At 38.1% G+C, this 16,410-nt stretch overlaps 1 protein-coding gene across 1 annotated transcript; it reads left to right on the top strand.

Moving 5' to 3' along the window:
* The first annotated feature begins 1,033 nt into the window (after positions 1-1,033).
* Positions 1,034-15,448, top strand: ube2kb (ubiquitin-conjugating enzyme E2Kb (UBC1 homolog, yeast)). The gene is made up of 7 exons (XM_017715027.2): positions 1,034-1,560; positions 2,375-2,468; positions 2,751-2,809; positions 2,905-2,987; positions 5,807-5,906; positions 9,412-9,540; positions 12,239-15,448. The coding sequence occupies exons 1-7, from the start codon at positions 1,498-1,500 to the stop codon at positions 12,311-12,313; spliced, it is 603 nt and encodes a 200-aa protein (XP_017570516.1). The 5' UTR covers positions 1,034-1,497; the 3' UTR covers positions 12,314-15,448.
* Positions 15,449-16,410: the final 962 nt, after the last annotated feature.

Below are 16,410 nucleotides of genomic sequence, written 5' to 3'. Positions count from 1 at the left end.
GTGCCCTTCTATGGGTATGGTACGATTGTGCATATACTTTACTCTCTATTCACTGCTGATGTTATATTTGGCTGTTGCTCAAAATAACCACATCATGCAATGTAAAGCGTTCTTAAAGAAATTATCAAAAAAAAACCCCAAAACATAGCATTATTTGGCTGTGGCATTTTTCGTACATGCCTGATTACTCATTAATCACTATGACATTGTGCAAAATGGGATAATTTGCTTGAAGGGACCCCTAAACAACATAAACCATAAAAATAACCTATGATGAATTTTAAATTTCAAAACTTTAAGCTTCTTAAAAGTTCATAAGAGGCCATTTACATGTATCTGAAGTCTTCCTCTATTCTGTTTGACTGTTTGACGCTGTATTGTGTGCCATTCAAAAAGCAGTCTGGACTGAAACATTCCTTATAACTTCAATGTGAATGGGCGGGGATGAGGTGTGGTCATCTTAATAGGTGGATATATAAAACAATAGAACACTGGAGGTCGTGTGTTCTTGCTATACACAGTTTCTGATCAATCTTGTTGGTGGAAGAAAACTTTAAAAGAGCTGAAGTGCTCACCCCAGTGCTTTGCAGTGAATACTTGTGGGTGGGCTATTTGAAAGGTTCATTTTGTGGCTAGCAGTGGCTCCAGCCATAAGGATTCCCAACGCTTGTGTGGTGTATTGGCGTAATGCCGACCACCTATTGTAGTAAGAGAGCACTGATGGATGAAAACAACTCCAAATGGTGAATTCTGTCAAACTGATCAGGCTGAACGAAGCAGTGCTGCACAACATAGGAGAAGTAACATATTAAATGCTTTTAATAATATTTACATACATCGTACATCTCTTTTTCTGAAAGATACTACGAAATATTGATTTCCCCCGAAAATGTGACGGTGAGTAACAACAAAGGATGGACAGGCTTACCGTTGAACACATCTGGTGTTTTACACGGTTCAGCCTCTTATAACTGTGGACTATGTGACGCGACAGAAGTCGTTTTCATCAGATCTCCCTCCCGTTTTTACTTGAACGGATCCTTAACACAGACGATCTCACCACCGAACAAACCCACCCGCTCATATGTCCAAGCTTAGCTGCATCACATGACACCATCTGAACTGTGCCACTTACAGAAGAGCGAAGCGTTTCTGGATCTCCCCTTCAGCGCCTCTATAATATAACCGCACCGTCCAGTCCAGTTGGCGCACAAACGCGTTTATTCTCGCTCTATGTTTGAAGGCCGGGCTCTTTTTCTAGACTCTCATTGTTGGCCGCGCGTGTGGGCCTCGCCATTTGTTTGTTGTTTTTTTTTTTTTTGGAGAAGGGGGTCCTGTCCTGGTGAAAAAGGAAAGAGACTTGGAGAGAACTAGAGAGTGTGAGAGAGCGAAAGGGGTGAATCCGAGCGTAGACCTGCGTGTTTTGAGGTACAGGGCTTTGCGGACTGGAGGCCATCCCGAGCTAACTAAGCTAACTTAGCTGCGAGAACAGAAGACATGGCGAACATCGCGGTCCAAAGGATCAAACGGGAGTTTAAAGAAGTGCTGAAAAGCGAAGAGGTTTGACATGCGTCGTTGTGCTGTTTGACTGTCTTTTAAATGCATAGAGCAAGCAGCTGGCGACCAGCTGCTCTCGGCTAGCTTGCCTGCTTAGCAATAGCCGCGTCCTAAGCAGCAAAGTAGCAGTTAACGTTAGCAAGGTGAGCTGTTAGCTAGCTAGCTTTAAATGTCAGGCTTGGGCTAAGGGGAACCTGTAGCCATGTGGTTCGCATGTTAGCTAGGTTATGTGTTAAGGCAGGCCAGGGCAGATAGGTTTTGTTGTTATTAGAAATTCAAGCGGTAAATTAGCTAGCTGGGTCACAGAAAGACACGGCTAGCGCTGGCAGTTAGCATTTAGGTTAGCTGACCAGCACCCACTTTCAGCTGTCATGGGTGCATTCGTTAGCCCGTTAGCTGTCAAAACAGAGCTACCCGTGCTATCACCTGACAAAGAAGTAACCTTAACCTTAACCATATCCTTTTACTTTAATAACAGCGCAACTTTAACCACGTTCACCGGCGACGTGTTGCTTAAATCCAACGTGTCGGGGTGTTTGAGTATTGAAGTTAGTGTTTAGCTACTGCTGTAAAGTCGTGTCAGCTACCTAGCCTGTTAAGCTTTCTACAAATACAGGCCAGATTCTTTGTCCTACATGGGATTTAACGTTATAGCTAACTAAAGATGTCCCCGACATGGAATATTTAATGTGCCGTCTACTGTAGTTTTGGTTTTGCCTGTGTAGACAAGAGACCGTGTACAGTTTAATACTCATACTGCAAACATAATTGATGCCTTTAGCAGTAACGTGATAAGTTATGTTCACTGTTCCCACAGACGAGTAAAAATCAGATCAAGGTGGACCTGGTGGATGAAAATTTCACAGAATTAAAAGGGGAGATTGCAGGACCTCCAGACACACCATATGAAGGTAAAGACATTTCGTCCCATCTTTTTCTTTCCCTTTTCACCTCTCTCATCAGTGGCTCATTTATCAGGCTTGGCAGAATAAAAATCCCGATCTGGGCTACGTTTATAGCTTTTCCATAGCATTTGATTAGAACTACGTGGACTGATGAGTCCTGATCTTCAATGAGCGTTTGCTTGATAAATATGGGTTATTGTCGTTTACCATGCAGACTGATCTCTGCCATGTGTACAGTTTGTGTAGTTACGTAAACACCTAGTAATGAGTCTTTTATTATCTTTGTAGGGGGCAGGTATCAACTAGAAATCAAGATCCCGGAGACGTATCCTTTCAATCCGCCGAAGGTAACAGCTTACGGTACCGTATTACTGTATGTATTGTTTAATGGACATTCCCCGCATGATAGTAATGAGTCGTTCTTGGTTTTCCACTCTCTCAGGTACGGTTTATTACAAAGATTTGGCATCCTAACATAAGTTCAGTTACTGGGGCGATATGTTTGGACATTCTGAAAGATCAGTGGTGAGTGTCTGTTGATTGTGCACACTTATTGTGTTACTGTTTGACTAGTATGCAGGAACAAGTGATCCGTAATTTGTCAGGCAACAGTTGTGTTCACCGTCTTGTTCTGTTTTTTCTTTGAACTACACCAGATAGAATCTTTACACAGTATCATACATGTTAACCAGACAGGTATCAGATTTCTAGAAAGCAAACTTACTATTTATTTAGTTCTTATGTATTTTGAGCTGTTGTATCGAAACGGTCTGATGAGCCCAGATAAGTATGTTGCATCAGTACTGCTGTAGCTAAAATAAAACGAAATTCTTCTCTGACAGCAGTATGGGAATACAAGTATGGGGAATATATTACCTAGCGCCTTGGTAAATGTGTGTAGATTGCATGTTATAAGGTGCACCACTTCATGGTCATCACATGATCTCCGTTTTCACAAGGCACCTTGTGCTCTATTAGAACACATTTATTTTATTCTTACCATATATAAAACAGCGTAAAAGAGTAGTGCTATCTAGATTTAGGAATTATAATGAATATATTTTTTTTCATTTTTTCCGAGTAAATAAGTATGATGCGTAACTATAGTAAACGCTAGATTTCTAAGTCAATATTATGTTTCATTACTTTAGTAGCTGAAGTAAAGGGTGATAGACAAGTCCTCGGAGGCGCAAGGGTTAGTCAAGCAAACAAACACCAGTATCAGCTTTAACAGCAGAATTAGTCCGGAAATCATTGCAACGTTTTCTTTTGAAACCTGAAGAAAAAGGTGGACAAAGCTGTTTATATGCTACAGCAAACTTACGTATTTAAATATGAGTGTGAAACTAAAATCTTTAACATTTCAAAACCGTAACGTTCCGTTCATGGCTAACGAAGAAAAAGAAAGGCATTAATTACATCACAGTTCTTCTTAAAGTTCATAGCCAGAGCAAATATTAATACACATTATGCATGTTATGCTCAAACGTCTTAAAAACATTAAGCATCACAGAGTTTGCATGGCTTGCCAGTAAGCTTACTCAATAATTCACTCCTCATTTTCAACACCTTCCCTTTCTCCACGAGTGGGCGGCTGTGCAGTGTGCAACAGCAGTTAGCCAAGCAGTTAAAGCAAGAGCTTTTGTCTGTTTATTACCGTTGAAGTTAGAGACATTGTTTCATTCACTGTTGAGTGTTTTGTGGATAACTGGATAAAGTGTTTAGGCATCATCACCTTGTCTTCCTTATGTCATGGCTCAAGTCTCGGATACAGTCTAAACATCTGAATGAAAATCTCTATAATTGAATTTGGGCCTGCCAGTTATTACATAATCGCCTTATTGCAATTACTTATTTTCCACGCCTGTTAGCTTTTACATCTGTTCTACATCACCTTTATGTTACACAGTGCTAACACACAGAATGTGAAAGTGTTATTATATGAAAACAATAAAGTAGCACTTTTAGAGGGCGGTTTGATAGTAGTATGCCAGATGCAAAGTTTTGTATTAAAGATGGGGTCTAGATTCAATACTCAGTTCTAGAACATCATGTTTTCTGCAGACCACACTGGGGCTAACTCACTCACTGCAGGACATTGATGGTAGCCTGCCGGCTGGTGTCCAAATAGTGCAGTTGCTATTTGTGTTCTTGTTCCATTTGAGCACATGGCTAGAAGAAATATACACTTAGGTGAAAACATCAATTTTATGGTTTAACAAGGCTGAAATGTTATGATTTTGCTTGTATCTGTCAGTAAATATGTATATTACACTGTTTGACAATAATGTATATTACATGTGACTAAACAAGTGACTAAATGTGAGCAACCTAGGCTAACTACTCAGCTGATAGTTAGATTTTGTCTGTGTTCAGATTAATGGGTTTGCACTTGGGTATTCTGATAATGGGAAACTCTGGGTCTACATAAGTCAGACAGTAGTTGGATTTGTGCTTTGCAGCCAGCTAGAAAACTCAAAGAAAAAGTGCATAAACATAAAGTGATATGTTGAATTATGAATACACATTACCTAGAAGATGAAAAGTATTTAAATGCTTCATTTCTTCAACATGTAGTTGGTTTCAGCTAAAAGAAATATGAGTAAAATTATACATGCACTGAGAAATCAGAATGCTGAGCTAAAATCCAGCTCTCTATCAGATTTCTTAGTTGGAATAAGATCCAGTACTTTGATCTAAGAAATCAGAGTATACCGTTTACATGACTGTTTGAATCATCAGATAACTGCAGAAATCTGATTATCAGATTAAGTGCATGTAACACTCTATGATGCTCATGTCCTCAAGAATTGTGCAGTGCTAGGCAGTAAATAAGCAGTGTTTGTTTATTTGAGCTCAGGCTGGCTCTATTGACAGTTGGAGCTACTAAGTATTGACAGCTGAGAAGCAAGAAAACTTAGTAGGCAATTTGGCAACTGCAGGCTTGGAGTTCAGTAGATGCATCTATTAGTAGTTAATCTCAGTCATTTATATTGCTATAAATCAACAGACCTAATACCTGTGTTTGTTGAATATTCAAATTTAGATTTTTTTTTTGCGCTGTGTTACAGTTGCAGATGAGACAAGTGCAACAGCCCTGCACAATATAAATAAAACACCAGTGTGTATATTCAAAACACACTTGTCAACTTTGTGTACCTTTACACATTGTCTACATTTATAAACAGTTAATCTATACATTGGGTAAAGCCACTTGCATCATTCAGCTACAGAGAAAATGGTTTAGTGGCCTTGCTTAAGGGCACATCAATAGAAGTCAGGCCTGTGGTCTCTTGAACCATAGCAAAATTGAGTGCTGACTGTTACTTATTCATTGTCTGTAGGGCTGCAGCGATGACCCTGCGTACAGTTCTGCTCTCACTACAGGCTTTACTAGCAGCAGCAGAGCCAGATGACCCGCAGGATGCTGTAGTAGCCAATCAGGTGAGTGAATGTATGTGTCTGAAGGTGTGCCAGCCAGGTATATGTGTATGTAGTTAAAATAAACACACGTAGGAAATGACCTGTCCATGCAGATTCAGATTCATACTTTCATAAATCTCTGTAATCAGTATTAGGAACTGTACATACTCCTATATAATAATAAAATCTCTCCATACTGGGTTTAAACAGATTTCTCTATGGGAAAAATAAATGGCTACTCAGCTCCTAGTAACCAGCTATTAGTAAATGTAGGCTACTACTGCCAAAGCAACTTAACTACCGAGTTTGACAAAGCTTACTGGTTTCTGTGTGGCATTCTGAGGTGAGATTGCCAGTCTTCTGATGTCAGTTCTGTGTGCGGCAACATTAACGTATTTGTATTTTGACACTGTCAAAATGCATTAACATATAATATATAAACTTACTCCATTGGTATTTCTAAATGAGTACCTGAAGACATATCAACTTCACCCCTAAGCACAATATCTGAAGTCTTTTTTTCATAATCTGTCTCACTTTATAGATATGCTTCCATTTTAATTAATAATTCAGTCACTGGCTGCGCTATCTAGTCTATCAAAATATGATGCGTTCTGACCTGTTTTTTTTTTTTTTTTCCACTTTTGCATAAGTGAAAAACTTCATATCTGTGCCCAGTCAACTTTGTTATAGTGTTCCAAACTATATAACTATATTGTGAAAGAATTATTCATTAAAATGGGATGGTTATTAATGTGGTGGTTGCAGAGCAGTTGCTGTGTCATACTAACAATGTGTGGCATATACTGTTGTCTGATACCAACACAGGAAAAAAACATGTGATTCCATTGCATTAAACAGATCTGCTGCTTTTTCTGTAAAGTTTTAAGACTGCTGTAAAACTTTAATTACAAACATTCCAAAAAGTTGGGACTTAAAGAGTTATTAGTAAATTCTGTTTGATGCTGTATTGAATTGAAAACAGTACAAATGCTGAAATAATCATGGGTATTCCTGAAATAGACCTTATCAACAAGCAGCCTATGTTGCTCCAAAATGTGTTTGTTGTTAACAGTATGTTCACAGGTGTGCAATTTACACCACACACACCCTGGTTTTGTTTTTTTACGCTAGTAACAATCTGGCCCATTATTATTACCATGCCCAATTATTTCCATAATCACTCTGAAAGGTTGACTCCACAAACCACGTTACATGTTCCCATTGTGCATCAGTCCCTTTCAGATGAGCTCGAGCTTGGTGAAATCAGCAGCTTTTCTGGATGTTGTTGACTTCCACGGTGCTTAGCGAATTGGAACAAGACAAGGGGCATGGCCTTTCCATATAGCCGTGTATATTTAAGCTTTGATGAAACTACTGCAGAAACGATATTGAGATGTCATCGTAATGCACCATAGCACTCAAACATTAAGCTACAACAGTGTATTTTAGTTTTCGTGCACTGTGACAACAATTGGTGAAATAAGTAACTAAACACTGCTGTGTAATGCTGCGTGTACAGGTCAGTCCTGTTTACCACTGCTGCAGCTGCTTACTTGAAGCAGTCTGTGTCTGTGTGTAACATGCTAGTGATTTCTGTAATATTTATGTCCTAAAAAGAAAGTGAAACTCGTACGTAGTGTGAATTTGCTAGACTTGGTTTTTATTTAAGTGATACTTATTAGTCCCACAACAAGGAATTTTCACCTCCGCATTTAACCCATCCGTGAAGTGAAACCCTACATATACACTAGTGAATGTGCACACACACACACACACACTAGGGGGCAGTGAGCACACTTGCCCGGAGCGGCGGACGGCCCTATCTACGGCGCCCGGGGAGCAGTTGAGGAGCAGACGTCTTGCTCCAGGACACCTCAGTCATGTAATGTCAGCGCCGGGGATCAAACCGGCAGTCACAGGGCCAGTTCCCTAACCTCCAGCCCACGACTGCCCCTGTTTTGCTAGCTATGCAAGCTAGAAGCTAGAATTTCTAACTGTAGTTGTTTCCAAACAAGGGTTTCAGTAGTATGCCAGCAATGTCTGTAATATGATAAATGCAAAGGAAAATTATTTATGTAATTTGAATTTGATTGACTTTGTTTAAACTCTCTTATCGCTAATGGAAGGCTAGTGGGCTACAGGTGCAAGTTAGCTAGCCTCTCATTAGCAGTTTAAGATACAAATATTAGCCGTCTGTGTTTGTGTTCTGCTGCACAGGATCATTTTTTTTTTGTTTGATTGTACAGGAATACGATCAGTGCTAGCTAACCCAGCTAATGCGTCTTTCCATAAAAATGACCCACCCATGATTGTGTCACGACAACCACATTACTCATGTTTACGTCATGTTGCTCCAGAACCCTGAAGGAGCGTGGAGAAGGGAGGTGTGGTTAAAAGGCTGTTGGTGTTGCTTTTCAACTTCAACTTTATTTGTGAATGCAACGACAGACAGTCTTCACTGATGAGCAGTCAGGGTATTCTCTAGTCAAAGTGTTGGTATCCATCACTGAAGCATGTTGGTTTTTAGTGTAGTGTAAGAGGTCGGAGGGTATGGGCATGGAGTTCTGCTTTTTGGTTTTCACGCAGATCTGTCTGGATTCACTACATGTTTTGATAATGAAGTGCACAGCAGAGGGTGAAATTTGTGCACACTCTAGCTGAGGAATGTTCTTTTTGAACTGTTGGATTTTTTTGCTGATGCATTCTTGGCAAGCCTTAACACATCCTTGCTCAAAAAGACCTAGGCTTTTTCTCGATGCTCCTTTTACATCCAAGCATGATTGTGTCGCCCGTTTAATCATTTAACATTTCACAGTGCTTCTAGACTTAAATTGCCCCTGTCCCAACTTTTTAAAGTACAACCTTACATGTCTTTACATGTTTTTCTTCGCACTGTTAATTTTTTACAGGTGCGGGTCAGAGTGAATTTACAAATCACTGCTTTCTGTTTTTGTTTTCATTTCACCTGCAACCTTTTTGGAATTGGTTTGTAGAAAAGGAGAACAAAACTGCTATTTGGTCATGTTACAGAACTGAATTATCCAATTATTGTCCAATTAATTTAAAGTCCTCCCACACGTGTTTTCAGGCATCTCTGCTCTTTTAGCTTCAGTGGGTACGTGGAAAGCAGCACATTTTTTGCACTTTAAGTCGAGGTGATGTGGATGCGTGGCATTCATTTATGATGTGTTCAACTAAGCCAGCTATAATTTATTTACTTTGAACATTTTCCATATATTAACAGTGTTTTATCTAACTAAAGGTTTAAGCAGAGTATTGTAGTTTAGTTTAAAATAAAGAAGCTTCCCACATAGAGAAACTAATACCAATGTACTCAACAAATTATTGAGTATTTAAATAATTCGGCCTAGCCCTAGAAAAGAATACAGTTTTCTTGAGAGAAGGAATAGGTAGATTGATTTTTGTCTTACATCAAATGAAAAGAGAGAAAGCGTTATGCTAACTCTGAGCCTGAATTTGCATAATCCGTTATTTTTCTTTGTTTTTTTTTTTTTCTTTTCAGTATAAACAGAATCCAGAGATGTTCAAACAGACTGCTCGACTGTGGTCTCACGTTTATGCTGGCGCTCCTGTCTCTAGTCCTGAATACACACGCAAAATAGACAAACTCTGTGCCATGGGTTTCGACAAAGTAAGTACTTAAACTGGACACAAAATAATTCAAGTTATCCTAGAATTGTTCAAGGAAATGAAATGCATTCCAAAATGAAAATAAAAGCAAGTTAGTAATTAAGTTGTCAGTTTATTAAGCTTGTATAGTTGTTGATCTGCTTGTAATGCCCCTGTCAGGAGTTGCTACAGCAAACCATTTTAGGCCTTATTTTTACAGCTCAATCACAAATACTGCAAATATACATAGATTTAGATTTTTTGACACATGAATGGAGCTGAAGAGAAGTTGCCTATTGTACTCCTGAAAAATATAAGAGCTTAACCTATTTGTTCTTTATAGAGTAAAAAATGCAGCTTGGAAAGAAGTCAGCTGTTGGCTTGTTAAGCAGCTATTTAAACTGGTTCCAAATATCTTGAATCTAACAAGCTTTGACTTAAGTGTGGGTAATATGTAGCAGGTATCGGCATCGAAACTGGCGCTTAAGCACAGTATTGGTATCAGCAATGGGGATACCAATACCATCAAGCTAACAGAAGCCCCTTAACTGAATGGCTGTGTAGCCATTTACAGTCTGAGTCAATGTAAATCCATGTTGTTATCAGGGGAGCGTACGTTAGATATGTCGAAGAAACCGCTGGTCTCTTGGGGTAATGACAGCCTTTAGCCTTAGTTAAGTCCTTAGCATAGCATCCTGCTAGCTGGGCTTGTGTGTCCACTCGCTGTTACTGTAGTGCCCCTCCATCAGTCCGCTCCATAACACAACAGCCTGGTCCTACAGCATGTTGCTTCAACCAAGCCGAAAAATCCACAGAAAACAGGCGCTAGTGACCGGTTGAATGACTGATATTTACTTAACTCTAGTAGACCCAGACACAGAAATGTAAGCCCTAGTGTTAGGGATGTACGAGACAAAATACTGGATAAATTCAGAAGTAAAACAGCATTCAGTGCTGAGCCAGATTAGCTACTATGTACTTACATATATACACCATAGGTTTATCTACATGTTGTTCAGTTTGTTCCATTTTGCACAATAAAATACATTTTACATTTAATTATTTTGCTTGTGATTGGTTCTTATTACTAATTGTATAATGTTTCAATACTAAGTTTATACATTATTCTTATATAATAAACAAAATAGGTTTTCTTAAGCATCTGAAATGGTTTTACATATATTTTATCTTAATATGTTTTATTTGTGACAGAGAACACATGTTTTACTTATTTAAAGAGTGTAATTATATAAATATCAGGACTTAAAAGCTGGTTATATTGGGTACAATTAGCATCCATATCTGTAATCTGTATTAGCCAATACTTAAAGAGCAGGTATCGGAAGGAGGAAAAAGTGGTAGCGTTGCATCACTAATGATAAGGCAAAAATATAATATAATATGATGCATCACAAAATTGGATTTCTCTGAGGTTTGTCAGTTTTACCAAACAGTTGTTTAAAAAAATGTAAGTAGTAAAACATGAAAGGGTGTTATTGCAAATAACATCATGTCTGCGACCTGGTTGCTCGAATGAGTCAAGGCCAGTACCGTAGATCAACCTAGCCTTATTATTCCTGATAACACATTGCCTTGAGTATTCTATTGCTTTTAAACAACAGTGCTGCAACAAAAGAACAAAAAGAAAAGCGACAAAGAAAATGTGATATCAAAAGTGCTTTAATTTCGACAGTCCCCTCTCCAAAGAAGCAGTAGCCTTTTGTGGATAGCCACGTCAGGCGCAATATCAAGTTCAGCTCAACTTTTTCTGTACTTGCCACATCTGTATGCTGTTTTGTTCCAGTCCATCTGTAAAGCTTTTCACATGCTATAATGTAAAATGAGACTCTACTTGGTGGCAGGTGCTCAGTGGTATGACAGTTATTATGAAAAAACGTGTTATTTGTGGTATCACTTCTCAAGCAATCAGATCGTGTGGTCGGGACTAACTTATGTATATGAAAACAATATAGGATAATATCTTTCTCATCATAGCCGTATGTCACTCCTCTCCAAGTGCATAAACAAACCAACATGAGGCTGAAATTAGGCTTGATTAGAGGACACATTTATTTCTTTGGCCATGATTCTAGTCCCGTGCAGTTACCATTTGGTGTTTTGGCTGTATGGTACATTAGGCTGTTTGTGTTTAACTGTAAAGAGCTGCTGTTTCTTGTAGTGAGAGTTGAGAGAGTCTGATAAGTTTAGTTTTTTTAATGTAATGTTACTCAGTCCATTCCTGCGTAACAAGAGGCTTGCATTGCATTTTGATATACATTTAACTGAAACAGTGATCAATAATGTTCACTAGAAATTACAAGTGCATTGTGGGATTTTATTTTGCCCTCAATCACTTTGTAATTTCATTTAAACAGTTCAGACACTATGATAAAAATGGCCAACATGCCTAAAACATAGAGATCGCTTTCAGGTACAGTCAATCTCATAATTGACTGACATACAATCAGCAACTCAGTTTCTATAGAGTTTACACAGTTAAGCTACACTGGTTGTCAGTTTCTGGCTTGCTATGATTGGTCCAACACTGTCTTTTTTTTTTTTATAGGCAATTCACTTTAAGTAGAGACTGATCTTTGTATGATTGTACAGTTTCAGCAATTCCTGATAGGGGCTTGAAGTTTTCTTAGCAGTTGAGTATATTAGAGATCTTAATATAACCCTATGTCTCTCTTTTGTTTCTCTCTCTCTTTTTAACACAGAATGCAGTAATAGTAGCTTTGTCTTCGAAGTCTTGGGACGTAGAGACGGCAACAGAACTGTTGCTTAGCAACTGAGACTTCATCATCATCACTAGGCCATGATTTCACTAACCACCTCTACCCCTTAAAAGAAACTGCTCTTTCTGCCCTATATTCGTCCACACACTCATCCAAGCATGTAGAGATCATCTCAAAGTAGCAGAGCTGATCTAGAGCCAGATTGGTCCATCTGTAATTATTTTTATGAAATAAATAATTTGTAAAAGAGTAAAACCTGCCATAGAAACACAATACTATTTGAGTTCATGTCCTGGAGGACTGTAACGCTGCACAGCTTAGTGGTCCCTGCCCTAATGCCAAGTACTTAGTAACTGATTGACTTATTCATGCTCCGCCCACAGATGCATTCTTTTATAAAGCTTTTGTGAGTTTAGACAAGCTTTTGACAAGCAAGGCCAAATCACTATGTAATTTTGAAAATGCTACTAATGCCAAGCTGGGCTATGCTGTTGTAGCTAACTGAAACTAGGCCAGTTGTAAACAAAGACACAGAACTTACCCCCATTTTAAAGTTAACTCGATGACACAGTAACAGGAAAAAAAACTAACTATCCTAACAATGTGACCTTTCACACCTGGAGAAAATAAATTTGAAATAATTATTTCAACAATTTTTTTAAGGTCTCCAACTTTACAACGTTAGCTATGAATGAACACCTGCGCGGGCTTGGCATGAATAAGTCGATGATTAAGCCCCCACCTGAGCTGAAGTGAGCATTAGAACACCGAACACTAAACTGACCAATGCTGCGTCCCTCAAGAATGGATTTTGACATGGCTGCCATGATGATGTGCAGATATGGCTAGTTAAGCTCTGCCCTTTTTTGATCATACGGTAAAATTCTCTGCCTTTCCTCCCCTCTCTCATATGCTAGCGGCCTGTCTCTAATTCAAAACCAAACGAGGAGAAGCCCGTCATCACTGTCACTTTAGACTGTCCAAAAGATGAAAACACCTGCTTGCATAGGTGAAACAATGATACATGATGTAAATAAGTATATTAAAAAGTTTGTGTACACTCAAAAAAACCAGCCCAGGGGAAAGTGTTAATTTTTTCTAACTGTACATTGTAAAAGAAATTGCTTTATGTTTTTAAGATGTTCATCTGAACAGGATGTTGATGTGGATTTGCTAGAAAAACTAAGTAAAACGTTCAGACCTCTCCGAGATTGCAGAACACTCCCCATCTCTTCCATATGACTGCTGAAAAACTAAAATGTGCCCCCCCCCCCTCCTTTTTTTTTTTTTTGTATTATCCTGAGATGTGCGGTTGGTCAGATGACATGGTGTGATGTTACTGCTGTACTAGAAGACTGGCATTTAGTTTCCAACGTTTTTGATGCGCTTCACAAAGCCTGGTACCGCTTAAAGGGATGGTTCACTCTGTAATGCTAATGTTGCTAACAATGAATGCAAGTGAGTCTCCACATGCTTGCATGACATCATTTTTCTAATTGTTGGCTACTCATTGTTTAACTGCGACATTGCCAATGATGCTAATCATCCCTTTAATGAGGATTGTGGAGACGGGGACATGAAGTGACTTTGAGATTTTTTATTTTTATTGTTTTCTTTGCTATCTTTCTTTTACATAAAGGAATGGGATAGGATGCTGGACTGGTCATTATCTCCCATCCTTAAAAAGGCAGCTGTATGACCTTTGACAAATCGACCTAAGTTGCCTCTGTTGTTGTTTTTTTTTTTTTTTTTTTTTTGGTTTTTTAATCTTTTACTGATGATGACTCTCTGACATTGGGGCAAGTGCAAGAAAGAGGACAAGAATATAACTGAATATAATAGACTTGCCTTTTTGTTTCCTGGTTAGTCTTTTTTTTGCAGCACAATCAAGATTTCCCACAATCAGTCTGTAAACTCTGGCAACTGAAAGATGCCAATGGGCCAATGAAAGGGCAGGATGGGCAGTCATGCTGTTGAATGGTTTTGATTACATGTATTCTTTTCCACTCATTACCAGTGGTTTGTTAAGGGTGAATTCCAATGTTTTTTTTTTTGTTGTTTTTTTTTTAAAGAATTCCCACATAAGTCATTAAGACGTAAACGGACATTCAGAGTAGTTGGATGTGAAACTTTAAAATTATTCATTGTGGTGGTGGTGATGGGAACCAGGGGCCATATTACAGAAACTAAGCCTTAAATATCATGTTTAGTCACTATGACCACTTCAGTTAGGAGTGTATTTAGGACAGAAGCTATTACAGAACCACAGTTCTGAAGTTCATAATCTTTTCCTAAATCCACGTAAGAAAAGTGTTCCAGCAACATTCTAACTACACAAAACTTCCTAAATTCTGTCTTAACTTTAAGACAACTCCAGGGGAGTCTTAACCTCTGTTTTACCTGGTCATTTATATCGTTCTGTGCAGTGACAAGGCTGCATAGTTCGCTATAAATGGCCAGTACTAGTAATAAACTATTCTGCCTGTCCCATTTGTGTAAAAATGAGTTTATGTGGAGTTAAGATTATGAACTGGAAGAACTGTTGTTCTGTAATAGCTTCTGTCCTAAATCAGTCCCTACTGAAGTTGCCATGATGGCTAAACAGAGCAAATTAAGGAGAAATCAGTAGATTCATCTACAACGCAGCATTTCACATTAGACGACTCGGAATGACTTTTATATCAGTGTTTTAATTGATGTTGAGAAATTGGCTTTATAGCTGAACGTTATTCCCAAAGCAACTAGGATAAAACCTGATTTTTTTTACTTGATTGTTTTAGCTTAGAAATATCACCACCATGTGAACATTTGGTAAATTGATCCATCAGGATACAAGTGACGATGAAATCGGAAGTGAAAAATATTTTTTTTTTTAGATTTGATACAAATGCTAGTGGTAATAAAGTTTCAATTCTCTACTTGTCCCTCAAACTTTAAACTAGCAGATCACACACTGCTCACCATGCCCAAAGGAAAGATAACAAATCCTGTCTTTAGTTTTCTCATGCACAGTCTCCGTCACTTGTACATAAAGCAAACCCCCTTTTCTTTACGAAAAGCATCGGTCATCTTCAAAATGTACCATTGATGGCTGGGTTTATATTTTGTATGAAAACAAAAAAAAAAAAAAGAACTGTCTTCCTGTAGTAATCACCATGTTCAATATTGCACGAAGAAGCAGCAAAGGGTTAACAAAAACTGGGGAGGACACTTGGTTCTGTTAAGACAGAGGAAAAAAAAAAGTGGAAAAAGACAAAATTTAAACGAGCCGTACAAGCATGGTTATTTATTGTGAAACTATCATATTTCTTTGAATAAAAAACAAGCTTGAAAAATGAAAACTGTGTATCTTGTTTGTAATTAAGGGACCCAGACTGTGTTTTTTTTTTTTTTTTTTTTTTAGTTAAACTAAAGGCTCCAGTCATGTTTTACAGCTAAATAACAGGAAATGAGTGAGTAAAATAAAAACCAAGCTTGTGTGAACACAAAGCCTTAAAAACAAATAGGCATTAAAAAACTGAAGCATTAGCAAAAAGGACCCATCCCAAAATAAAGAAAAAAAATAAAGTCGAACATATTTAAAAAGGTAAACCAGAGATGTTTCAAATCTTTAAATACTTTTTTTGAATGCAATAAAATAATGCATTGAAAATTAAATTGAGTTCAAAACAAAGTACATCTTAAAAAAATCTACAGTGTCACCACCTCCACAAATTACAAGAGGCAGTAGGAAGGACGTTTTTTTTTTTCCATTTCAAAGTTTTGTACAAAAACAGGACATCAATTTTAAACAAATGTTTGTTGGTTTTCATTAAAATCAGCTAGTTCTAAATGCTGAACCCAAATGTTATATGACTGATCTTAACTTAAAACAGCATATACAAGTAAGGAGACACCACATCTACAACAGGAGAGTAGGAGCAGAGGTTTGGATTTTAAAAGGCCAGAGAGGCCTTTTTTAATCAGTAATGTATGGAGAGCTGACCTTCTCTCAGAAAGTAACCTCTTGCACACATCACTTATTAAAAGAAATGCTCCAGCATTTTTCTGTCTAATCTTGACTATCCGTTGTTCCTGCATCATAGTTCCCAGTGACAATTTTGTGTTTTTCTTGTAGAACTAAAAACTCACTGACAAAGTCCTTTTTTCCCCCT

Source organism: Pygocentrus nattereri, chromosome 22 (assembly GCF_015220715.1).
Source record: "Pygocentrus nattereri isolate fPygNat1 chromosome 22, fPygNat1.pri, whole genome shotgun sequence".
In the NCBI taxonomy this organism is placed as follows: Eukaryota; Metazoa; Chordata; class Actinopteri; order Characiformes; family Serrasalmidae; genus Pygocentrus; species Pygocentrus nattereri.
Note: the sequence above shows the minus strand (reverse complement) of the source record. Positions and strands in the feature narration are given on the sequence as shown.

Coding starts and splice junctions, on each gene's coding strand:
- ube2kb (XM_017715027.2), top strand. CDS start 1,498: ATGGCGAACATCGCGGTCCAAAGGATCAAACGGGAGTTTAAAGAAGTG. Junction 2,810..2,904: donor ATCCTTTCAATCCGCCGAAG/GTAACAGCTTAC, acceptor CCACTCTCTCAG/GTACGGTTTATTACAAAGAT. Junction 2,988..5,806: donor GACATTCTGAAAGATCAGTG/GTGAGTGTCTGT, acceptor CATTGTCTGTAG/GGCTGCAGCGATGACCCTGC.